This window comes from Megascapheus bottae, chromosome 2 (genome assembly GCF_031878675.1).
Source record: "Megascapheus bottae isolate mThoBot1 chromosome 2, mThoBot2.hap1, whole genome shotgun sequence".
Classification (NCBI taxonomy): domain Eukaryota; kingdom Metazoa; phylum Chordata; class Mammalia; order Rodentia; family Geomyidae; genus Megascapheus; species Megascapheus bottae.
This window is the reverse complement of record NC_143510.1, coordinates 14,652,366-14,678,948: the sequence shown is the minus strand read 5'-3', so window position 1 is coordinate 14,678,948 and position 26,583 is coordinate 14,652,366. Positions and strand designations below refer to the sequence as shown.

Here is a 26,583-nt window from a genome sequence, read left to right as displayed (position 1 = left end):
AAAGGTTTCTGCAGTATGCACTTAAATATCCTGTTTTCTTTCCTTAGAGCAATCAGTTATAATAGTACACCCACTAATCGTGACTTTTGGTGTAAGACAGAGATTAGAACCCTGACAGTCTGGACACAAGATACACAATGCGGGACCTTCTCTGAATGGTGCCACTAGGGTTACTGACTTAGTTGTCAAGGGTAGGAGCTATGTGATTTTTAAATGCAATTGCTTGTGGAGCACACTATTCCTTTAGTAAGCAACTATGTCAATAGGGATTATTATTCCTTCGACTCTATGGGTCCTAGGGAGCTATGAGAAAATAGAAAAGCACTGAAAAATAAAAACAATACAAACTCAGTAAGAACTGAAAAACTCACCCTCCCATCTTTCATGTATCCTCCAAACTTTAGAGCCCTTAAGATACAATTCTAACTTCTAGCTGAATATCCAACACTGGACTATTATGTACATGTGGTGATTTCTAAGAAGCAAAACATGAGTCTGGATAGCTAAGCTCATCATCAAGTATGACCTTAATCCACCATTTAAAGTGAGGGGGTAAACGACCTTGTAAGACAAGTACAAGGGCAAAGGCATCATTAAGTCAAGTTAAGAGATGCAGTTTATTCACAAATAACAGGCTCCTTTCTAAGCAGACTCAGCATCTAGGAGATAGGCATTCAAAGTTGTATTGTTTAACTGTTCACATTTGCAAATTTGTGGTTTTTGAATTTCTCATAAGGATGCTTTCACAGCCAGGAAAGCACAACCTAAATAAAAACAAGTTTGCCAGTAATGACATAGGGACGCTCTGTGCTGCATTTTTCCCCATATAATTTTCGTGGACAGCCTAACAGGAGCCAAAGACCCGGGTTCCACATCACTGATGACTGCCTCAGCAAAAGAAGGTAAAACTGCATCCAGGTGAGAATTCACAATGGGTCTCTAAATTTCCATCTTACATTTTAAAGCAGCAATAACTTCTGTATCTTTTTCATGAAGTGCAAATTGGGAATAATGTAATGTGAGTCTGTAACTAGCAGTAAATGTGTACTGTGCCTGCCAAAAGGCTTTATTAATGGGTACAATTTCACAAAGGTCTAGCAGAAGTTCTCTTGACCAATAATTCTAACAAGACTCTCTTTTTTCAACCATATGGCAAGAGAAGCCCAGGTAAATTCTGATTGAACAAAGACCATATTTTTTTTTGATAAAGCATCACCATAGTCTTGTCACACTACAATCAAAGAAACTAATTGAAAAGCCCAATTAGCCCTGTGATTGTCCAGATCAGTAGTTACCTAAGTTCCAGATAATTTGTATTCTTTGCAATGTGATTATATATTCTAGGGAGAAGACAAATATCTTTCTTTGTCAAGTAATTTGGAGAAAATATGGATTAAAAATCCTTAACCTGTCGTGATTACAAGACTTCTCAGAGCTTTGCACATGCTGATATACATAGTTCTGTCCAAATGAATGCTAACATATGAATTGTTTTCCAGGAGCGTTTGACAAATGAAACCTTTCTTCCTCATAGTACTATATTTCATAGAGCCATTACCTTGGTAAGCATATTTTGAGAAATGCAAACCCAGATAGTATCAATCTGGCATTTGTCTAATTAGTCTATTCTCTATTTTCCCACAGCTCCCTAGAACCCATAGAGTTGAAGGAAAAATAACCCATATTGACATAGTAGCTTATTAAAATAATAATATGCTCCACAAACAATTACATTTAAAAGTCACATAGCTCCTGCCCTTGACAAAGAAGTCAGTAACCCCAGTGGCACCATTCAGAGAACGTCCTGCATTGTGTATCTTATGTCCAGACTGTCACAGTTCTAATCTATCTTACTCCAAAAAAGTCACAATTAGTGGGTGTACTGTTATAACCGATCGCTCTAAGGAAAGAAAACAGGATATTTCACTGCATAGTGCAGAAGCCTTTTTTAAATGGCAGACCTTGCACTGGAGATGGAAAACAGAAGTACCTTTGAGAGTAACCTAGGTCGCAGGCCAGATATTCTTTTACCAGGGTGTACCAGGGAGTATAGCTCCCTTACTTCTTTAGAAGTCCCCAGTCTCCTGTGAAGTTCCTGTCTTCCCTAGTGGACACTACTGTTCCTGCTAGAGGCCAGCTACATGCTGGCTACAGCACATCTGGGTTGTCACAAGTCACCCTCTTCCGAAGTGTTTTTAAATCATCCTTCAATAGTCCCAGGCCCCAGAAATCTCAGAGCTAGAAGGAGCCACCTGTAAATAACAATACATCTATAAGTGACAAACTTACTCAAGCTCATTAGTGACTTGTGCTTCCTGTCTGATGCTCATCTCTGGCCTACACAGAGGCAGTCACATTCTGTAGGGCTCTGGTTATAAGCCAAGGCCCCATTTGCGGACACAACCTTAGTTCTGCCTTCTTTATTCCAGAGCAGGGCTCAGTGAAGCAGAATGTGCTCACTCTGAAGCTGAGAATGGACACCTATAATTAAAAGATCTTAAGACTGCTGAAGGTGAAGTATTTTCTTACCCATGGCACAGAAAAGTCCTCAAGAAACCCTAAAGCAAAGCCTAACACACATGACAGCTTTTAATTCAATTTCATTCATTATTGCCTTACTGGGAAGTATCTGCCTTATCTAAGTTTATGGCACCTAATACGTCAGTTCTTCAGGAGCATTCTAATAATCACATCCACTATGCTACAAATTACTGTTACAGAAAAAAGATATAAAGAATAGTTACACACCAAAGAGGGAGACATGTCCAGTTTGCGACTGAGGCCAGTTCTTTCTTCTATCCAGCATTATTATTGAGTCTCAATTTTCTCATCAGCAGATGAGATGTCAAATTGGGTAGCAATCTCATTAGTTTGTTGATCAAAATAAACAGGCCAACTCTATCCAGAATAACCTGAACAAGAGGAATTGGTATTTAATGGTTCCTTGTATTGGAATAAATGGTGCTAGATGAGCAAGTCTTGAGATGAACTGTGATGCCAGCCATGGGTGACAAATAAGGCAGTTCTATACCCACGTAGGCCCAGTGGGAAATAGCCCAAATAAGCACTCGGGTCTGAGGTAGTGACTTACTCCTTGGCTTTCCAGGGTGTGCCTTCTCAAAGCTGCCTTGCCCAAGTTCATGCTCCTCTCCAGGGGGGACCTATACATTGGCCTATTGATGATGGGATGTGGAGACCAGCTTTCTGAACTCATTTAGAGGTTGCTAAGCCTCTAAGGAACAGATGAGAACTTTCCTCCAGGTATATTTCTGTTAACTTTTCCCTGTGCCCAGTTCACTTCCCTCCTTTCCCACTAAGCCCCCTGCAGGAGGAGTCCTGATGTCCAGAAAATACAAAGAAAGACATTAATTTTGGCCTACTCTTCATTGAACAGCCAAGAGCAGATAAACCAGTATTCTTTTTGCTCAACTTTGCAAGAAATCTACATTTAGTTTCCAGAAAAAAAGACTGCAAGTTTCTTTAATGGTAATATCTCTTTGTGGATGAGGAAGAGTGGCAAAGCTAAAAATAAGCCCTGTGTTTCATGCCTGTAATTCTAGCTATTCTGGAGGTTGAGATCTGAGGATCAAGGGTCAAAGCCAGCCCGGGCAATACAAATCTGTGAGACTCTTATCTCCAATTAATCACTAGAAAATGGGAGGTGGAGCTGTGGCTTGAGGGTAGGTTGGTAGCCTTGAGCTGGAAAGCTCAGGGACAGCTCTCAGGCCAGAGTTCAAGCCCCAAGACCCACCCTCCCCCTCAAAAAAAAGTAAGTTAAGGCAAATTTATTTAGCATCTAAAGAGTCCTCAATTCTGTAAGCTGTTTTCAGAGCAGTTTTCTCCACTGCCACTTTACCACTTGTTTAGTTACTTGAGTTTTGAAGACACAAGCAAGGTATAGGATAGAATGGAATATCCTATTTATAAAATATGGATACAGTTAGTTTTTAGGGTGCAGTGGCACATGTTTCTAATCGTAGCACTCAGAAGGTTAAGGAAGGAGTATTCAAACTGAAGCTGGCTAGAGTGACATGGCAGGACTCTGACTTCAAAGCAAAGAAAACAGACAGATTTTGGGTTGTTGTTAAGGGTAATTTTATGTTGTTTTGGATATAAAATCCAATGTAGAGCATAGTGAACTGTGAGCTTGAGGATTTAAATATTTCAGATCTATTGAATACAAACCGAAGTAATAGAACTAGTAAACTACACAAATGATATTAGCCAAGGAGGTAAAAGGCATAGGGATCTTGTCTCCTCTCTGCCCAGAATTCACTCCAGAACCCTGGGCACGTCACTGCTTTTACTTCCCTCTCCAGCAAAACAAGGAGCTGGTATTTGAAATGTCTATGGTCCTTTTAGTAAGAAAAAATTATGATTGCTTAACCTTGTAGGATTTTTTTTCCCTGGACAACATAAATAAGTAAGATGTGGAGGTAAAGTGTAATAGCAGAGAAGAAATTTAAAATATCATAAATTCAAGTTACCAACTTCCCAAATGTATATTACAGGAGAGACTAGGAAATGAATAGGAATAGTTATATTTTCTTTCTGCAAGGTTTCCATCTAAATCATTCCCTATGGCATTGATTGTCATTTCCTTAATCTGAAGTGTTTGAATACACAGCTTAGCAATGCCTTGAACAAGTCATAAGTCAAAGTGAACATTGAAAAAAAAATTAACCAGGCCCCAGGTCTCTGCCTTGGGTAGCGATGTGCTGAAATACCAACATCAATTAGAATAAGGTTATTGATGTCAGCATGACATGCCTGTGATTTGCAGGTGCCCCCTGACCAGCTTCTGGTAGCCATATCTCAGGGCAAAGCTGCATTAATTATCTGGCCTGGAATAACGGGTTTAACTGGATTGGTTCTTTTGATGCATGTTGAACACAATTACTCCCTAGAAATTACATGGGCCTCATGTGTGTGAGTTATTACATAAATACTACCTAGAAGAAATAAGACGTGCTGTCAGAATTTCTTCTTATCCCCTTGCCTTCAAGGGGTGTGTTTTTCAGTACTGCTTCCATTTGTGTCTACTTTGCAAATCACACTGCAGGTGTTTATGGGTCTAAGTAGAATGAAAAACGTGTAGCTGTTCTCATGTACACATGCTGTAAGTCCAATTGCTCAGTAGCTACTAAAGTAAAGATTGCTGGCTCAGGATCTTTGTCCTGAGGAAGCATTTTCTTCAGCATCCCTTCAGAACTTTGTTCAGATTTGTACAGGAAGTGGCTCCTCAAAGCTCTTCCTCTGATGTAATCCATGAGTTTAGGTAAGTCACTTAGGAATTGAGTGCCAGCTTGGTCATCTAAGAAGATGGACAAACTTGCTCCTCAGTCTGAAGGTTAAGGGTATGAAGCAACATGAAGATTAACCATGAAAACACTTTGGAAAGCAACCAGAAAAGATTCTTACTTGAGAGGCATGCTGTTTTATTACTGATTAAACTGATCATCACAGTGACTTTGAGAAAAAGATAAAAATGGTGTCTCCAGTTTATAGTCCAAACCACAAGGTTATAGCTTGGGGTAAACTGAGGAAAGGGTGATTCTACAATGCCAGGCCTTGTCTTTTCCAAATCACACCATGTCCACTTTCATAATTTGCTGTCTATGTCCAGTGACCATGGGGCTCACCAAAGGAGAGACACTGTCCTGGCCTTATTTAAAGGCTCAAAGTGCACAAAATGAGACATCCGTAATGTTTATGCACACATGCAGAAGTGGAATCAGGTAATGTAAGAGGACAGGTGGGACTGAAACAGAACAGAATGACAGAAGGGTGACCTGGATCAAGACGGTGAATGGAAACCTCTTTGTCCAATTACTTAAAGAGAATAAAAATTATATTCAAAATATAAATACAAAAATGGCAGTTCCAACTTCCTCAGTAGCCCCTTTGGAATGAGTAAAGAATATGATATGGGTTCAGCAAGATTCCACTTTCCAACCCCTCACCCCTTGTCATTCTAGATTCCCCCACCCCAATAACAATGATTTCATTTGAGAAGTATGTTACATTTCATCCTGCAGGATCTTCAGCCTTTGGCAAACAAACATTCACTATTCTGAGACTGCTAAGGAGCCACTAATGGAGTGAAACCTGAAAACCCTTCAGAAAAGAATAATGAGCCTCCTCTGTCTCCAGGGGGTAATTTAGTAGGTAGATTAGGCCACACTTGATTAAGGGTAAACCTCTCTTTTCCATGGAAATATACTGTGTTTGTACAGAGGGGCAGTATGAAGTGGAGGATTAGGTCACAAATCCACAGGAAAAAGCAGAAGACATTTCGTAGAAGAAATATGCAAGTCACTGAACATTTGGAAAAACAAGTCATACTTTACCGGGAAGAAAAAAAAACCTGAAGAACTCCAGTACAACACTTTTATTTACATGATTTCACTAGATTCCTTGGAACATTGTTAACAAATGAGTAGCTCCTAAATATACAGCACAGGATGTCCTGTTATCCCTGACAGTCTATGAATTGCTACAGAGTAGCAATCTCAACTCAAGACTACCAGAAAACTGATTGTCAAATAAGATTTTTGGAGACTACCTTTAGGAACCTATGATAACAAAAGCCATTTTTTGACATGCAGGGGCATAATAGTATGAAAGCAAAACAAATGTCAGAATAAATCCCCAAGGAAAGAAAGGCCTTCTGCACTAATCTTCAGTACTCTAGAGTCTCTTCACACTCACAAATACTCATTTCTTTTCATCTGAATCAATGAATTGAGTCTGGAGATGTTGGAGGAAATTCAGTTTATAATTCAGCAACATGATGGTTTTTAGCCAGAACGGATCCTCCTAAATTCTATGCATCAATGTAGAAGACTGCAAAGCAAACCTATAAAATGCCTCACCGTGTACAAAAAATTATGATGTTAAATTCTAATGGAAGTTGGAACAGATGTAGGTTTTCTTTTGAAACTTGTGTTAGGATGACCTTTCTCATCTTTCCATATGTTGAAAATGATGGCTGAAATGGAACCTTCCTAAATCACCTCACACCATACCTACCAAAGAGCCATGAAAAACGAGGAACTCAATAAATAAATGTGTTTTGACAATGATGAATCTCTGAACTCTGCTGGTCAGATTTCTTCTAATGGCAGTACTTAGGTAAGTGTACCATAACACATAAACATGGATCACACTAAGAGTAATGATCTTTAAGTTCAGAGAACTAAAAGAGAAATGAGCTTAACTCAGTGACATAGAGATGAACATATAGATAGAAGGCTTAAAAATTGCTGCTTAAGATACCTAAAGTAACAACTTCATGGTCCTTCGGAACTTCACAATGAACTATATATTTTCCTGAGAGATATGCATCTTGGAAGTTTATCTTGTTTGTTATTAGCTAATTCTAATTCTATGGCAACATAGGATTTCATAAATGAAAACAATAAAGTTCTTTCTTGCTTTATTTGTAATCTATTTGTTTCTTTAGTTTCTTTTTAGAACTGTACTAAAAGGACAAGAATAAATAGGAACATTCATTTTCTTTTTAAACTGATCATACTGAGGTTTAACCACTGGCAAAGAAGAACTTTACAGTTCCCTGGGAACCTATAATTTGGAAACGGAAGCACACAAGAACAGACTTTAGTTTTTAGGCAATAATTGAAGAGAATTCTGCAGACATACAACAGAAAAGGAGTATAAAGTACTTGCTTGAGCATTTCTCAGAATTTTAGCTCATTAACTCAATAAACTGAGCAGTGGAAAACACAATCAAAATTTACAAAGATGTCTACTGGGACTGAAAAAGAAGTACACAGTGAGAGGGGGGAAAAAAAAACAAAGGCATCCTACTCTGGTAATGATGACTTAGTGTGAATCTCTGTAAAGTTACCTTGTTGAAAACTCTCCATGCAGACTCTGACAGGACACACAGAAGTCTAAAGCCCCAGGGCCAGACCTGCTTCATAATCTGTGTCCTGAAAAACAGTTCTATAGAATAGTAGGAGAAAATCACAAGCTTTCACATTCTTCTTTCACATATGGTTCAACGTGAGCTTTACAAATGTTTGAAGATTTCTTCCTTGTTGCCTCGGATGTTTCTGTCAGGCATCTGTGGAAACTTTCATTTACTAGGGTGTGCTCTATATCTGTCTTGCTCATCAGTGTAAAATAGTTGCAAAGGATTTTTTGTGTGATAGTCCCAGTGGTGACTATTTTATACGGTTAAAAGCTCATTACCAGTCTCCCCAGAAGAAAGCTCTAATAACTGAATTCCATATGAAGCAGAGGTGATACTAGGCTCTTTCCCAGACCTTGTCCTATTTAACACATCCAGGGAGTCAGGAGTTATAATACACACAGATGAGAAAAGCCAGGGTCACAGAAGTGCTCTATCTTACGTAAGGTACTTTACTAATGAGAGGAACTTGTATTTGAGCTATAAATCATTTAATTCTAGAGATCTTTTTTTTTATGCTGATACTGGGGCTTGAACTCAGTGCCTTAGTAAAATTTTTATTGAAGGCCAGTTTATCACTTGAGCCACAACTGCACTTCTGGTTTCTTTGATGGTTAATTAGAGATAAGACTCTCACAGATTTTACTGACGTGGCTGGCTTTGAATGACAGTGTAAGCTACTAGCAACAAGTTAACTCTATAGGTCTTTAATATTCCCTTCCTCTTCTCTTTGTCTACACGAAAAAGAATGGATTAAAGAAGTTAAATTATGGTTGATACTGTGGTTCACACTTGCAATACTAACTACTCAGCAGGCTTAGATCTGGCACCCAGTTCAAAGCCAGCCCAAACAGGAAAGTCCATGAAACTCTTCTCTCCAATTAACCAGCAAAAGCTTGAAGTAGAGGAGTGACTCAAGTAGAGAGAACCATCCTTGATCTAGAAAGTGAAACAAGAACCTTACAAGGTTCTGAGTTCAAACTCTAATACTGCCTCCTCCCAAAAAAGTGAAAGGAAGAGAAAGAAGAAGAAAGAATGATATTAAGGAAGAAGAAACAATAAGAAAGGGAGTTGTTAAAATGAAAATATACTCTCTTTTTGTGTGTGTGTGCCAGTCCTGGGCTTGAGCTCAGGGCCTGAGCACTGTCCTTGGACTTTCTCAAGGCTAGAGCTCTACCACTTGAGCCTCAGCACCACTTCCAGCTTTTTTCTATGTATGTGGTACCAAGGAATCGAACCTGGGTCTTTGTGCATGCTACGCAAGCACTCTACCACTAGGCCAAACTCCCGGCCCCTCTATTTTCTTTTAGTTCATGGGTGATCCTTGAGAAAGAGTAATACAAGATATTTTCAGATAAATGAAGACTCTAGACTAATATTAAGCTATATCTCTCTTCAGTGGGTCAAACGGGTCAATTGAGCTATCTAGGGTTCCTGCTTAGAGTCTTCATTAAAAAAATACTGTTTCTATACATTATTTTAAAAAATGAGCCAAAGTTCTAAAACCCTCGGGTTTCACAGAAATATTTACAATGTATGGCTTACTTTGGACAATCAGGAGTTCCCACAACCCTGGACACACCTGAGGACAATATTCACCTAAGTCTTGAAAGACCACTCACTGGTGCCACCTCTCCATGTCAATTATACCAACACAATATAGCCAATTATAGCAAAACTTGGTTGTTATATCTATGTTGTTTTTCCTATAAAAAGAAATACTCTTCAAACTTGGTTACTTTTTTTTCCCCAGTCCTGGGCTTAAGCTCAGGGCTTGAGCACTGTCCCTAGACTTTCTCAAAGCTAGAGCTCTACCACTTAAGCCTCAGCACCATTTCTATGTATGTGGTACTAAGGAATAGAACCAGGTCTTCGTGCATGCTAGGCAAGCACTCTACCATAAGGCCAAACTCCCAGCCCAGACAAACTTGGTTACTTTTAAAAAATCAATTCTTTAGTAATCAGGCTCAATTCTTTACCTTCCTTGTACCTGCCTCCTTTACAGTGTTTTCCACAAAAGTAGAGAAAATTCCCTGACATAGACACGTGTCTTGTTTTGACCACTGAAGTGGAGAGGAAATCACAGTGTCAGTTCAAGACTAGGTTTTATGACACTTGGCATGATTTCTCTTGTTTCCTTCTGCCTCTGCTACTATCACAAAGAGGGTTTCTTTGGTCAGGAATGCGTCTTGAGCCTTAGCATGGACAGAATTGAAATAGAGCACCTTCAGTTATGCAGTGAGTAATGAAGGATTCAGCCACATGACCCTGTGCAGCTGGGCCACTCAGTCAAGTGACAAAGCAAGGAGAACAATGTCTTAAAGTGAGTATGTATATATATATATATATATATATTTTTTTTTCCCAGTCGTGGGCTTGAACTCAGGGCCTGAGCACTGTCTTGGACTTTCTCAAGGCTAGAGCTCTACCACTTGAGCCACAGCACCACTTCTGGCTTTTTTCTATGTATGGGGTACCAAGGAATTGAACCCAGATCTTTCTGTATGCTAGGCAAGCACTCTACCATTAGGCCAGAGTATGCTGTATAGTGGCTGTGATATGGCAATAACTAATACATTTCTAACAAAAATTTTTAAAAAGTAAACATAACCATTCATACAAATCCATATCTTATGTTATTAAGCCTAGACATTGAAGCCAGTAGGGGCAATTCCTGCCATGCAACATTGACTTAAGAAATAAAGTCTGATTTGTGAATTGTTTCCTACTGTGACATCTTGTTTGGGCCAACCCACTTTTTGCCTACTGCTACTGTGTGCTTCTTTAAATAATAAATGATGTAAAAACTAGGTATTCAATGGTGTCTGTAATTATTAAAATTTGTATTTTATAACTTTTAAGTGGTTGTGCAACAGGTTTACCAGTCAACAAATCAGTTCATAACTACATCTTTCTCCCTCAACCTTCCTAACTGAATCCCTCTGCTAATTTCATAAGGTATGCATTGAATATTATGATGGCATTCTCCCACTCGTTTATTCATTTGTCTGCCTTCTTACCCTTGACCTCTCCTCCACACTTTTCAAGAACCACTTTTCAATTTTCATACCAACTAGCTTCATCTCAGATCTCTCTTTTGCAGCCCAATTCAATAGTTATTATTGTTGAGATGTTTGATAATTTTTCTGCTTATAATATCTATTTGGTTAGTTGAAATCATTGATCTGGGTTGTTCAATCATCACAAAATACGAATGAACAATCAGTCAAATACAGCAGGTGCAAAACCTATGGCCACCACCCAAACAACCAAATCAAGTCAGAGTTTATACTCACAGGGTTTAAGTAGAACATACCGTTAAAAAAACAAATGTAAAAATAAATGTTAATAAATTCTTTAATAAAAATAAGCATATTACTAAAAATTGAAGGTCTCTCCAAAGTTCTATTTTCAAAAGGCAGCAACAGCTGCCTCTAGGTACATCTGCTTAAAAGTCCAGGCCAGTAGAAGGTTCATTCTCTATTAACCTGAATCAGAGACATTTTTGTCAAAATTAATTGTGACTACTTTTTATTGCATTTCAAATGTTATCCTTTATTTGGGGTGGTCAAGAATGCAGCTAAGCAATTCCAGATCATTCTATCTTTTATGAATAAATCTGTGAGGTACTTATTAAGGCTGTAAGAAAATACTGCTATATGAAAGTTCATCGGGCAAAAACAAGACATCAATTTCTATAACTAGATATGTCCTTAGAAAAGAAGTTGCTATATATAGAAAACAGAAAAACATTGAGTGAATTATCAGAGTATAGCTATGCAATCATCCTCCATAGAAGAGGCAGTAAATGTTCCTTTTGTTATTCTTCTTTTATTATATCAATCGTTAATCATTAGCACTCATTCTGAGCATAGCCTCAGCCAAGGACAATGCTAAATTCTTTATGTATATTGATTTTCAGCCTCTCAGCAACTCCAGTATAGCCAATTATCAGTCTTGCTTAACAGATGAGGAAACGGATGAGGCTTAAGGAGGATAAGTAACCTTCCCAAGGACACTTGGTTAGTAAAATTTGAAGCTTTTGTAATGAAAACCAGGCAATGGAATCAGTTTGACTGGAGTCAGTTAAACAAAGATAATGATATGTACCTCACTGGAGACTGCCATAATCATCACTTGAATTATTATGGTTTGTTTCATGACTTCACCTTTTTTCTCCTAAGCGCTGTTCCTTTTCTAACCAATTTTTTTACCTGAAGAATCCTTCCTACGGCCCTTTAGCTCAATGAACTCAGAACCCACCAGATCCAGGATGAGTTCTGCCATCCACAGCTTCCCTACCTTCTTAATCCTTCAGTGTTCTCATCACCTAAGTGATAGACAGAGTTAGGATGAAGTCTTAGGTCAGGGATTCTATCCCATGCAATAAGCGGTATCTTTCTTAAGCCCTCCAGACTTCTTTCCTGTGGGATATTATCTTTCCACATTCAACGCATGAGATCTAGGTGAGGCTGATACCTTCCCAGGAGCTTCATAGTCTGGACAATGAATATATCAAGTTCTTGAATATTAGAACGACTATATAAAGTCACTCTCCTGGCAGCTACCAATTGTAAACAGCCTTCCTGAGATTGCAGAAAACAAAGACAACAGCGTCTCTGCAAGTAGGAAACAAATCCATGCTAGCCCTGTTAGAAGATCCGAAAAACTGGCATTTGCAGCAACAGATTTCTTTTTTTTCTTTTTTCTTTCTTTTTTTTCTTTCACATTTTAGCTATTGTCCCCGCACATGTATGTATTCCTAACTAGCTCAGGAAACACATGATTTAATGAGATAGCAGCCACTCTGTGGTAGGTACAGCACAGTGTCCACCATATTGAAACATTCAATGAATGTTTCTTAAAGGCAAGAAGACCTAGAGTCACATCTATCTTCACTTTTTTTTGCCAGTCCTGGGCTTGAGCTCAGGGCCTGAGCACTGTCCTTGGACTTTCTCAAAGCTGGGGCTCTACCACTTGAGCCTCAGCACCATTTCTGGCTTTTTTTTTCTATGTATGTGGTACCAAGGAATTGAACCCGGGTCTTGGTGCATGCTAGACAAGCACTCTACTACTAGGTCAAACTCCTGGCCCCAGAATATATATATATGTTTGTTTGTTTTTTTGTGGGGCATCGGGCTTGAACTCTGGGCCTAGGCCCTATCCCTGAGCTCTTTAGCTCAAGGCTACGGCCCTGCCCCTTGAGCCACAGCTCCACTCTATCTCCACCTTTATTAAGATCACATTCCATAATCTTTCTGAGACTAATTGAATCAAATGTAAAATCACCAACACTGTTACTGAGAATAAAGAGAAATATATTCCTGGAAAAAAAACCATCAGCAAACTGCTCCAAAAATCTGTGGTTATTATCACTGCTGTTAGCATAAATCTAACATCTGTGATGGATGGGAGGACTGACAGACACTCTGAACTCTGGATGTGATTTGCCTACTACACTGGGGAAATCAGGAACTTGACTAAGGTATATTCCTTGCTGAGGCGGTCCAGACTCAGTAGAGGTCCTGAGCCTATAATTTTGCTATTCATTGAAAACTCCAATATATCATCTATGCAAAGGGAACGTGGCAGTACACAACCAAAAAGCATATCAAAGGTACAGAAGAAAAATATACCAATAGGAATCAAGTAGCTTCCATCCAGGATCTACCGTGCAATGTGGTTGCCCTGTACTTCCTACTCTGGAATAATTATTTCTTTCTCTTTTGGTCAATTAAAAAGATGTACTATGGGTACATACTGTAATTATCTAACTACTTATATCTCCAAGGAGGAAACCTAATATATAACCAGGGAGAGACACTAGCTAATAAGCAAAATTTAATATGAACTCCATCCAAGTTGAACTTAAAATGCTCTGTTTAAAGGCACACTGGAATAAATAAAGGAACTTCAAAGTAAATGCCCTGTTTTAGCATGAATGTTTTATTGAGCAAATGGGGAGCATGCCTTTGCCAAAAATACGAATGTTTAATGAGGAAAACTGGTTTTTTTAGTCATTCCGTTGCTTTCTGAGAGACAGTGGGAGATGTCATTGAGAGATAACTATGGTCATGAAAAGGATAAAATAATGATCTGACTCAGAGGCTCCGAATTTTGAACATAATACAAAAAGGTTTGTAAACTGTCTGAAATCAGAAGAAATACTTTTTCCAAATACCATTTGGGATAATGCACAGGCATTTCTCTTATACTTACACTCACCCCCAAGCAACTTAAATATAAATTAAAAAGGAGAACTTTCTCTGTGTTAAGCTTCTTGCCAACATAGAATTGTATTTCTTACCTTTTAATGTGAGGTACAGGAACCAAGAATTTCGGCATTTCTAGGCACTGCCACAGTCAGCTTCTCCTTGGTACCATGTAAAATAAAATGTTTCATATTCAAAAAGACCTACTCTTATTCCTGAGCTAAACTGAGGGGAAAGTTCAATCCACCATTTATGTGGCTACCTTCTTGCAGCAATGGAAATTATTTTTGGAAAGTTCATCTTCAACTATTTAGGAATTAAAATGGCAAACCTCACTCACCTGCAAATGCTGCGAATTGTCAGCCATGCTATCCTCTCGCCTGCGGACTTCTTCCAACAACTGGGCATTTTTCTTCTTCTCTAGCTGTTGATTGTGCTTGAGGTTGGCCACCTTCTTATTCTGATCTTTCATATGCCTGAGGAAAGCCAGCATAGCTTGATTACATTCAATCATTGGATAAAGTTAGCACAACTGATTTAAGAATTTCTAAACACAGAATATCTTGACATGAGCTCAGGAAAACATTGGGACCTCAGAATATTCTACTCATCAGCAAGTATGCACTGAGATCCCAATGAATGGTGAATGAGACAGGTGCATTCTTGACCTCATCTTGAAGCATAATATCCAGTAGGAACACAGTAAAGTGCTGAGGAACACAATTAATGTTGAAGGAAATAAAAAGCATTCAATGGGAAAGGATGAGATGCACATGAGAAGTGGTGGGATAGGTGGAGATGGCTTTAGGTACGGAGGCCAGAAAGGCCTTCCTAGGTCGAGACCCAAAGGCTAGCCAGGAGAAATGCAAGTGGAGGAAGGCCCCAGAGAGAGCAAAAACCACATGGAATTCCCGAGGCAGGGGAAGTGCTGGCTACTTCAGGGAAATAAAAAGTTGCAGGGAGTTTAATCCAGATTAGGAGGAAAGTGGGATAAGGGAGATAGGACTGCAAAGGTTGTTGGGCTAAGACACAGAGGGCCCTGTTGTTCCTAATGGGACATTTATTTTCTTCTAAGTGGTTGCTGTACTAATTATGATTATTCCTTTGCATCGTGTTTTTATATTCAGAGGTCATAGTCCACTATTGTGAGTTAAAAATAACAATTACAAAGCTCCAATCAAATACACTGTCAACACTTAGTTCAAACAGAACAACACATAGGCAAATCATGGTGTAAAATCAAGCCCCCAGTGCTTAGAGTCAAAGTTCTTAATGAATCTATAGGATGCCAAAATGCAAAACCATAAAGTGAAAAAAAAGCTGAGGCTAAAGGACGAGTTAAAACAAAACAAAACAGAAGATACAGGTTTAATGTGGACTATTTCGCAGCAGCATTTAGCAAAAACATTCCAGAGACTCTGGCAACCATGTCCAAAGCAGCTGTTATAAATCTAATGTAACACATGCGCAGTGCAGGGGCTCAGGAGCAACTCCAAAAAGAGGCTGAGGAGCAGATCCCACCAGAATAGGGTCCCTTCTAATCCTTTTGACCCTGATGAGCAGCTCTGCTGCATTAGCCACTATGACTGAACCCCCAAGATAAGCATCCTGAGAAATATAAACAAAATGAGAACTAAATGATAAACTGCAAGCATGCCAAATGGACAGTCAAAAAAGCAAATGAAAATAGCTTTCCACGGAACTCCTGTTTTCTCATCCTCACAGCTGTATGTGCTTTCCTAGTCCTATCAACCAACAAAATATATTTCAAGATAATTGTTTAATAAGCTGAATAATCTGCTATTAGGGACCCTAAAAATTAAAAGACTCTCAACAATTATGCTCTTTGGGACCATTTCCTCTCATAAATCATGAAAATATTTATGTATTTTTGCAACTTAGAAATATATGGGCAAAATCGAATAACCGTATCCTTCACTATTATATAGATTGTATAATGTTGTCTATTGTCCAGTTTTGTAGCCCAATCAGTAACATACATGGATAACACTGCAAACTCAAGTCTACATGCAGATTTACTTTTAGAGAAGTAACTTTTGATTACTTCAAAGGTATCAGGAGTGACTCCTGACACCTAGAACGATGACAGTCTATGGAAAGCCCATAGGGATCCAGGGCACATTTTTCCAATTACTCTCAAATAGGATGTGATGGAGAGGTCACTGAAAGTGAGACTGCCCACAGCAATAAACAGAATCAAATACTAAATGTTTTCACCCAAGTGGAAAGTAAAATAGATATGGTAACAAACATCATTTCCATAAAGAACTCACATGAAGTTCTCAGAGCAGTCTCAACATTCTTCATTTTCAGGGATACTACAGTGTTTTGTTTTTTTCAGTTGGAAATGAAAGGCTGAGTTTAAAGTCCATGTGGCCCTTAAAGCTTTCCAATGTGTAGAATGAGACTTTGAAAAAATGGAGAACTGAAGTTCAGATGGTGTCATGGGTTTATCACATTTCAACCTCTGATTCTTTCAAATGCTACTTTAAGATATCAGTCATTAGAGATGAAATGCTGGGTTTTAAATGGCACAGCTTACGATGGGGCCGATTAGATAAAATTCCTCCAAGGTATAGATTAAGAAATATAATTAAAATAATCATGGGGAGAAAGTAGGTGGGAAATATAATGGTAAGCTCAATTTTCAGTGTTCAACTTAAACAATTTCATAAAGCCAGTGATACTGCTTTTCAAAATTCAGCAACCGTTAAGAACAATAAATTTAATTTTAAAACTGCAGCAGGTATCTATTTGCAATGGTGGCCCACAAAGACCACTGTATTTAATGAGAATAGAACTCTGCTATTTTTAGAATATACTGTCAAATTAGAATTAGAGTGAGAGAACAAAAGAAGCTTCCAGAGTGACATATCTGGGGAGTATTTTTCAAGAGATCCCCATGCCCTTAAAAGGGAATATGTGTATTTGCACATAGAGAAGAATATCAAAACTTCTTTTAAAATCTCAGCAGAAAGGAGATGCCTCTTTGTATTAGCTACATTTTAGAAGACTGACAATACGCTCTGTTGAACAGGACACAGGAACCAAGTTCTCTCCTATGTGGTCAGGAAGGGTCATTCACATAAGGAGTTCAGGAAGCCAGTTTGGCTGTAGCCACCACAGGGTACATACCCTTTTCCCAGGCCAACACTTGTTTTGTAGGAAAGAAGCCCACATGTGCACGTATGCACACATGTACAGAACCTATGAGAACCATTTGCATGACTATAGGAGTGCAAAATCTGAAAACTGTTCAATTGCCCACCGGAAGGGAAGTGACTGAAAAAAAATAAATATTTTTAGAATAAGGAATCAAGGTAGCTTAAAAGATTAAAGCAAAATAAAAACCTTCCAGACATCTTGCTGAGAAAGAAAACACATAGTATCCTGATCTTATTGTTTAAATTTTAAATACACCCATAGGTAAATGGAAACCTCACACCATCTATAAACAATATTTACCACTGGGAAACTTTTGGGAATAGGATTGGGGAAAGTAAACCAGTTTAACTGTGTGCTTTGAAGTAAAATATATACAAGAAAACACACTATGGTTAAGTACCCACCGATTCCTAACCAATCAAATACACTGTTATTAAGTACCTACTGATTTCTAACCAATCAACAGATAGGGCACTGCCTTCACCTAGTGTCATGTCTTTTCTCTCTGCTCAGAAGAAATCATTATTCTTTTGACTATGTGGATTTGTTTTGCTGATTCTTGAACTTCATATCTGTGGAATCATACAAGTATACACACTTGTGTCTGGCTCCTTTCAATCAATATAAAGTGTCTAAGATTCACTCTGTTATGTCAGTTCATTCTTTCTTATTGAGGTATCATATTCTTTATAAACATTACCACAGTTTGATTAGCCATTACCTTGTCAAAGGATACTTGGGTATTTGGATAGTTACACTGTTATAAATAAATAAGAAATATTCTTTCTAAAATTTTATTTATTTTTTCATGCTGGTACTGACTCTTGAGCTCAGGGCCTCAAGCGCTCATTTGGCTTGTGCTATATCATTTGAGCCACACCTCTATATCTTGCTTTATGCTGGTTAACTGGAAACAACAGACTTTTCTGCCCAGGCTAGCTTTGAAGTATAACCCTCAAATCTCAACATCTTGAGTAGCTAGGATTATAGAACTGGCAGATAGATATATAAACACACATATATGTACACGGATATATATATATATATATATATATATATATATATATATATATATATCCCAAACTCTGTGCTCCTGAACCAATGAACTTGGCCTAGGCTCTATCTCTGAACTTCTTTTGTCAAGGTTAGTGGTTAACACTTGACCCACAGCTCTACTTCCAGCTTTGTGTCTGAGTAGCTTATTGGACATAAGAGTTTCACAGCCTTTCATGTCCAGGCTGGCTTCAAACCACAATCCTCAGATCTCAGCCTCTTTAGTAGCTGGGATTACAGGGCCGATGCCCAGAATAGCAGATATTTTTATAGGATACTTTTCTCATGGACATACATTTTCATTTCTCTTGGATAATAGTGCAACGTATGTTTAACTGGAAGTATAAAACTTGTAGAACCCCACAGAAGACTATTTCTTAGCCTCCAGTTGCAACTACAGTGCAGTGATGAATGATATACACTTTAGATCCCAACTACTTAGACCTTTATCAGATGTTTGTCACTTTCCAGCTGTGTGACCATAGGTAACTTCCTTAATCTCTCTGGCTCTCAGCTTATTCACATCCAAATGGCAATAATAATTGTCTCTAACTCAGAGTAATATTGTAGAGGGTTGATGAGTTAGTCCAGGAAATACACTTAAAACAGGTTCCAGCATGTTCGTTCTCAGTTTCACTCTTAGCTTACAATAAGAATGTAATCATGCCTTGTGCAATATTGTGCACATATATTTTTAGAGTCTCATTTTCCACACCAGAATAGCGAGCATTCCAAACACCTTAAACAATGGGCTTTGGAATATATCATTAGAAGCTTTTTTGTCATATGCTAATTTCCACATGTAATTTCCTTGGTAATGAGTCACATTCCTGGCCAGTTATCCTGATAGCAGCTCTGTGGAAAGGTCACAACAAGTATGGATAAATGAGTGTATATCCTGAAGTGACTACACAAGTAGATGGCCACATACAGTAGAAGCTGACAGTGCACATTGCTTGAAGAATTTCCCATAATAAAAGCTTTAACTTTTAACCACTGAGAAGACCCCATTTTTAGAAACTTAAATACCATTCAGTACTTTAGCATAGCTATAAATTGTAGAGAACTATCATAAGTATTCTAAAGATATTTTATACCAATTACAAATGTGCTAAATGTCTTGAGCACCCCCAATCCCTTCTTGGAAGAGAAAGGATTTGTCCTGCTGTGACTTCTCGAATCCTGCTCTCTCCTTCCAATACAGAGCCATAAGTGAGGCCAAGGGTTAAGACTGAGTTCAAGAATAGGCTGGATTGACTGGAGTGTATTTCCTGGGGTAGCCTCTCAAGAGCCACTGTTGCTTCCCACTTTGATGAGAGACCACCATCGAGGTCCTGCTCAAAACCCTTCAATGAGATGCTCAAGTCCACCACCTCAGGCTTTCTAACTTTGCTTCCTCTTCAAATCATTATTGTTCCCAACAGTACTTGTTCCCCAGAGGCAAGAACCATTGTGTTGCTCTGTGGTGCTTCCAGTTACACAAGATCTACAAGACAATGCCAAGGTAATGCCCCAAAAAGCCAGCCGCTGCTGGCAGATCATCAGAGTTTGCCCAGACCCTGAATATACAGCTAAAAAAAGGTGTTAAGGAAAAGGCAGGCTCAGATTTGAGAACTTGAGAAGTAGGAACTTGCAAAGGCCCTCCATTTGCTGAAACACATATCCTTTTCTCCCTGAGGCCTCTGTGGAGCACTTTCCCATTCTAGAAACTTCCTCAACTGCACCCCAGTCCCTTCCTCCATAACAGATAAGGATGTCTATATGTGCCCTTCTCATCTCAATGTAAACAGGATGTCAGCCTTCTTAGTCTAAGGACAGTTGGATTTACTGGTTATAAATTCCCAAATCACCACGTGCCACCTCAGGATGAATCATTTCTAATTCATGCAGATCTAGGAACCTGTGTGAAGTGTTCATAGTGTTCTAACACAAAGTCTTATCCATGATCCCCCAAAACTGCTACTTAACTGATCCAAATTCTGAAGTTTACTCTCCCTATGGTCAAAAAAATAAAACAGTACCCCCCCACCTTGAGTTTTCCAAATACTCTATTTGAGAAAGCCCAAGGACAGTGTGCAGGCCCTGAGTTCAAGCACCAGGACTAGCAAAAAAAAGTGCAGATAAAAGTAAAACACAAAATGAAAAGTGACAGGAAAGTGAAGGGACAAGGGCATCGTAGACAGCCCTTACTGGGGCTAGAATTCCTAGGATTATGGGGCAAATTCAAGACAAAGCAAAAGTGAAGATTAAAAATGCTGCCCTGTTCCCACTTCATATCTTCACTTTACACATCATTTATTTCTTTTTCATATAAAAATGGAATCTGAACACTTGAAAAATAAAATATTCCTATGATTGCCACAATTCCATGGAGCATTGTATCATTCTAAAAGCCCACAATTCTGCTGTTAGAGGAAGGCACATTAGGGCCAATTTGGTAGAGTATCAGCCGTATTTACAGTTTGGGGTAATATAAAAAAAAACATATGGAAACTGTGAAAATTAACCCTCAGGAGGCTAACTTTGGAAGAAACCAACATTCCACAGTCTGGCCAGAGGTTGGGGCAATTTGCCCAGACAATATACAGCCAAAGCAACCTCTGAGCATAAGGATACTTACAGGATGCAATACCTGTTTTTATTATGTCCAAACTGAATCCGGGCTGCAACAGCTCAAGACATAAAATACAATGAAGTGTAATGAGATAAAAATCGTATGTGATGAGTTTCTAAATGAGAATATAGAAACCGTGCTAGAGTTTATATTATTTGCTATGAAAAATCAATTCAAAAATATTGTTTAATAATGAATCACCTCTCCGATCATGGATGTCAGCATTTGGATCTGGTGCTATGCTGTGCTGAGCACTGTAGAAGTTCAATCTCAGATAAATGAGACAACATCTTCACATGAAAGGAGTTTATTCCCATTGTACTTAAGAAACAGGTGAGGAGAAGGTAATTTTCCAAATGTCATTCAATTCATAAATAGGCATGCAGAATATAAACCATGGCTTCTATGATGCAATTAAGTATTCTATATTATTCTATGTAACCATAATAAAATAATATTATTAAATCTTTGCCTCAAAAGTGAAGGAAACATATTAAATAGGTCTAGACACTTAGTTCTGAATGTTGGTGGTATTTTTTTTGCTCCAAGAAGGAGGAAAGGCAAGATGCTTTTTTTTTAAATTCAGTTCAGCTGCAGTGTGGTTTATCAGGCTATCTCCAACATAATCTGGACTGGTGCCGAATCCAATTTTTACTGATGCACAACGAATTACCACACATTCTGAAGCCTAGAGCGACACTCATCTGTTATCTCCTAGCTTCTGTGGGTCATAAGTGCAGGCCCCATTTAGTTGGGCCCTTTGCTCCTAGTCTCACCAGGCCAGACTGCATTTCTCATCTGTGGGCTTTGCTGGGGAAAAGTGTAGTTCCAAGCTCATTCTGGTTGCTGGCAGGATTCCTTCCCTTGCAGCTGTGTGACTGAGGTTCTCAGCTTTTCTGCTGGCTGTGGGTGGGAAGCTGGAGGATTACCCTTAGGTTTGTAAGTCTGATACACATTTGACAGTTCATATCACGGCTGTTTGATTTTTTTCTTCTTCTTTTTTTTTTGTTTTTTTTAGGCTGGCAGGAAAATCTCTCCAGTTTCTTAACATGGAATCTTCTAGAACATAAGATAAACATGGGGGCACCATCCTAACATCTGTGGCACATAATGCTCTTATGCAAGGTAGTGGAATCCCACTCTATTGCACATTCCAGCAGGTAGATGTTATCTCAGGTACTTCTCCGAATCAGGTGGAGATTGTGCAAAGATATGGGATATTCTGACATGGAGGCCATGTCAGAATTCTGTCTCCCTTATGTACTCACTACCTAAGAGAAACTTGTACAATCATGGAAATATTCTAGTTTTTATTTTTATTTTATTTTTATTGTCGGAGTTTTATTGAGGGGTTACAGTTAGATTCGTCAAATAGTAGGTGCATTACTTCTCACACATTGATACCCCTTCTCATGTTTTTGTCCCCATTTCCCTTCCTCCACCCCCTCCCAATCATCTTGCATCCCCCCTTCATTTTCCTATTTCAAATAAACAAATACCAGGTAACAAAGATACAGTAACAATATGAGATTAACTAAAGGGCAACAAAAGAGAAGAAAAATAACATACCACATTAAGAACAACAATTACAGAGGATAAAGCTCTTGTTTCCATAACCTAGAGATCCTTTCATTTAGTCTCATCCTATGACCTTATATACCTAGGTTTTGAGCTATTGTAATCCTCTCCTAGGAGAGTCCTAGATGTGTACCGATTATTACAAATGAGGGAAACCATTGAGCCTATGCTCCTTTGGGTCTGGCTTACTTCTCTTAATATGATTTTTTCCAAGTTATTCCATTTCCTTACAAATGGGGCAATGCCATTCTTTATGATGGTTCCTTTGAGTATAAGTACCACATCTTCTCGATCCAATTATCTACTGAGGAGCATCTGGGTTGGTTCCATATCTTTGCTATAGTAAATAGTGCTGCAGTGAATATCATTGTGCCAGTGGCTTTAGTATGTTTTTGTTTCTGGACGACTGGGTAAATGCCAAAGAGTGGAATAGCTGGGTCATAGGGGAGCTCTATGTTTTGTCTTTTGAGGAACTGCTACACTGCTTTCCAGTTTACACTCCCACCAATACTGTGGCCCTCCTGGCCACATCCCCTCCAGCATCTGTTATTAGATTTCTTGATCATGGCCATTCTAACTGGAGTGAAGTGCAATCTCAAAGTTGTTTTGGTTTGCATTTCTTTTATGGCCAGAGATATCCAGCATTTCTTCATCTGTCTATAGGCCATTCTTACTTTCTCTTCAGAGAAGTCTCTCTCTAAGTGGGATGGTTTTTTCTTTTAAAGATTTATTTTGGAGAGATTTAATTTTTTAGCCTTTGTCTGTTGTTTGGCTAGTGAAGATCTTCTCCCACTCTGTGGGCTTTCTACTTAACTTGCTAGCTACATCCTTTGCCATACAGAAGCTCTGTAGTTTAATGCAATCCCATTTGTCCAAACTTTCTTTAATTTGTTGTGTTTCTGGGTCTTTATTAAGAAAGTTTCAACCTGTGCCAAGGAAACCTAGTGTACTCCTATTCCTTCTTTTGAAGTTTTCAGGGTATCTACTTTACCTCAAATTCTTTGATCCATTTGGAATTAATCCTGGTGAAGGGTGACATGGAAGGATCCAACTTTAGTTTTCTGCAGGTGCTTAACCAATTCTGCCAGCTCCACTTGTTGAAGAGGCTGTCTTTCTTCCATTCTATTTTTTGCCTCCCTTATCAAAGATTAGGTGGCCATAGGTATGCGGATTGATTTCTGGGTCTTCAGTTCTATTTCAATGGTCCTCAGGCCTGTTCTTGTGCCAGTACCAAGCTGTTTTGGTTACTGTAGCTCTGTAATAGAGTCTAAAGTTTGATATTGATATTCTACCAGCGCTGTTCTTTCTGCTGATGGTTTTTGCTATATGGGGACTTTTATTATTCTATATGAAATTTTGGAATGTTTCTTCTGTTTCCTTAAAGAATGACATTGGGATATTGATGGGTATTGTGTTGAATTTGTAGATAGCCCTTGGCAGGATTCCAATTTTCTCTTTGTTGATTCTTCCAATCCAGGAGCATGGGAGGTTTTCCCACTTCCTCAGTTCTGCTTTAATTTCCTTTTTCAGGTTAAATATTCTATTTTTTTAATCCATGACTACTGAACATCTGAATTGCTGCTAGTACAACTGTAAGACTGCTTTTGAAATACTGTTTAATTGTAAGTAATTTTAAACTGCCATAGGGGGTTAGTGGTTTCCATATCGGATATCAGAGATTTGGACACTAACCTATGCCCAAATTATGCACTATCTATTTTTAAAATGTTTTAAACCTTTGTAAATTGTTGTATTCTTTCTAAATATTTCATCATCTTTTACTTTACTGGCAATTTCAAACTGTTCTTAGAATTGTTTGCCTTCATATATACTTAACAGACTGAATTTTTCCATTGTCCTTAACTTCTTCCAAACCATTTCTTACCAATGCAACCTAAGGACTTTGGAAAGCATAACAGATGGCCAACAAGGGGTTATGATAATTTATGTATCCTTATACTTTCCTAAGTATTTATCCGCATGACAACATACTGCAAAAATAAGTGCCTGTTCTTTCCACTGTTCTTCACATAATTCAAACCTCTTCTCTTATCCTATTGTGAATGAGTAAAACAGTATCAGTGATAGGTGGTAAATGAACCAAAAAGCAAGTGGCAGAATTACAAGCAAGGAGGGTATAAACTACTTCTGCCCACTTATATGGGAAGACAGAATAAAGCCACATCCTGACACGACTCCCTCAACACAATTAACCATTTCAAACCTATCACTGCATGTCACCTGTTTCAGTTTCACTTGGTGACATGTGTCGTAACTCGTGATATTTTTTTGCCAGTCCTAAGGCTTGAAATCAGCACTTGGGCACTATCTTTGAGCTTTCTCAAGGCTAGCCCCCTACCACTTGAACCATAGCACCACTTCTGGCTTTTTCTGTGTGTGTGGTACCAAGGAATTGAACCCAGGGTTTCATGCATGCTAGGCAAGCACTCTACCTTGAGGCTACACTCCCAACTCCCTAACTAGTGATTTTTTTAAACAGTCTTGGAGAAGCAGTAGCTCAAAGATGTGTTTATAACTATGTCTGAAAAATTAAAACAAAAATAAAACATGTAAGCTTAGGATCAAGTAAGTCCTGAAAGCACTGACAAAATATGATTTTCTCATGCTGTAGCTTTCAGTCTTTAATATTATAAAATATATTGTAATTATTCACAAAAGGAAGTAAATCTGTTTATTAGACATATTTGATCAAGGTCTTTTATTATTCCCAGATGTATCCCACTGATTTGTTGTCCTGAGGTAGTAAGTCTGTGAAACAGTATTGTAAATCAAATAGAATATTGATTCAATGATTTTTATTCCATCTACCAACTGTAGTATCTACTTAATAAGCTTCTTCAAATACTAATACATATGCACTTGTAACTCTTATAATCTTTCTGAACAAGCATCAGTGAAGCTGCAGGTTCAATCTGCATATTGTATATCTTATAGCACCAAAAGAATAGCTAATAAAATACACAAATTGCATTTGTGCTATTTCAAAGCATCTTAATTTTTTGAACATGCAACTAGCAACAAATACAAACAAAAGTGATAGTTAGGAATGATGGAAATTGTGTTTATGAATAAGAACCAAGTCCACATCTTGCCAGAATGGATGAGGAGACAATTGCTGAGATGCCTATGGCTTTCATACCTTCAGCTGGAACCTTCCTGGCAAGCTATAAGGTACATGAAATTGCCCCTCAGGAATTTAATTCCAAGTTTCATTCATTTGAGCTACTAAAATATTCTCTTTTGGAAGGATAAATATGGCCAAAATAATTTACATATGTGAAAACAGAACAATTAAAATCTTGCTGAAATTGTTTTGAGAAGGGGAAGAGGAATGGGAAAAGTGATGGAGTGAATTTGGTTATAGTATATTGTATGTCTCTATGCAAATTTCAGAAGAAGCACCTTCCTAAGCAATATGTACTAATAAAATGTTTTTTTAATGTATAACTAAAATTATTTGAAGATTCTTCTATTCAGTACCCAAGTAAGCAGCCATTTCTTCAGTAGTTAAGAAGCTTTTCTTTTTCTTTTTTTTTTTTCTTTTAGGAAGGTGGACCAGTTAGCTTCTCCTTTTTTTTTTCACAGCCCTAACCACTCCAGTTCTGCTTGGAAGCAGCTGAGGGCCTTCTCACCACTTAAAAGGTATCAACAAGGGGTCCTGGGTCAGCTCTAAAAGTGCCAGCCTCGAAACATGCCTCTCATACAGGTCAAAAGGGACAGGGGCAGAATGAAATGTAACAGCTATGACTTTAAGCCTGACTACAGGTGTTCACTGGAGGACTAGGATAACTAAATCAATTTCTCTTCTATCAGTTTCCTTATTTGTGAGCTAGAATACAAATGGTAGTATAATATCTTTTGAAAGAGGAAATAAAAGAGGTAATGCACAAAGTGCGTGGCATGTGGTAAGGGTTTCATACCACCTTACAGTAATGTTAATGATAAGGAAAAGAATAATGCTTATGATGAGAGTTAACACTGGC

At 38.3% G+C, this 26,583-nt stretch overlaps 1 protein-coding gene across 12 annotated transcripts in view; it reads right to left on the bottom strand.

The window, feature by feature from the left end:
- The window catches only part of Erc2 (ELKS/RAB6-interacting/CAST family member 2), a 909,407-nt gene that overhangs the window by 392,883 nt on the left and 489,941 nt on the right, over positions 1-26,583 (bottom strand). For all 12 annotated transcript variants that reach the window (XR_016533027.1, XR_016533028.1, XM_090320748.1 and 9 more), the window contains one exon: positions 14,489-14,624. Coding sequence is in view for 10 of the 12 variants with exons in the window: in XM_090320748.1 (XP_090176874.1) it covers positions 14,489-14,624 (136 nt within the window). In the remaining 2 variants the exon portion in view is untranslated. The remainder of the gene's footprint in view (positions 1-14,488; positions 14,625-26,583) is intronic.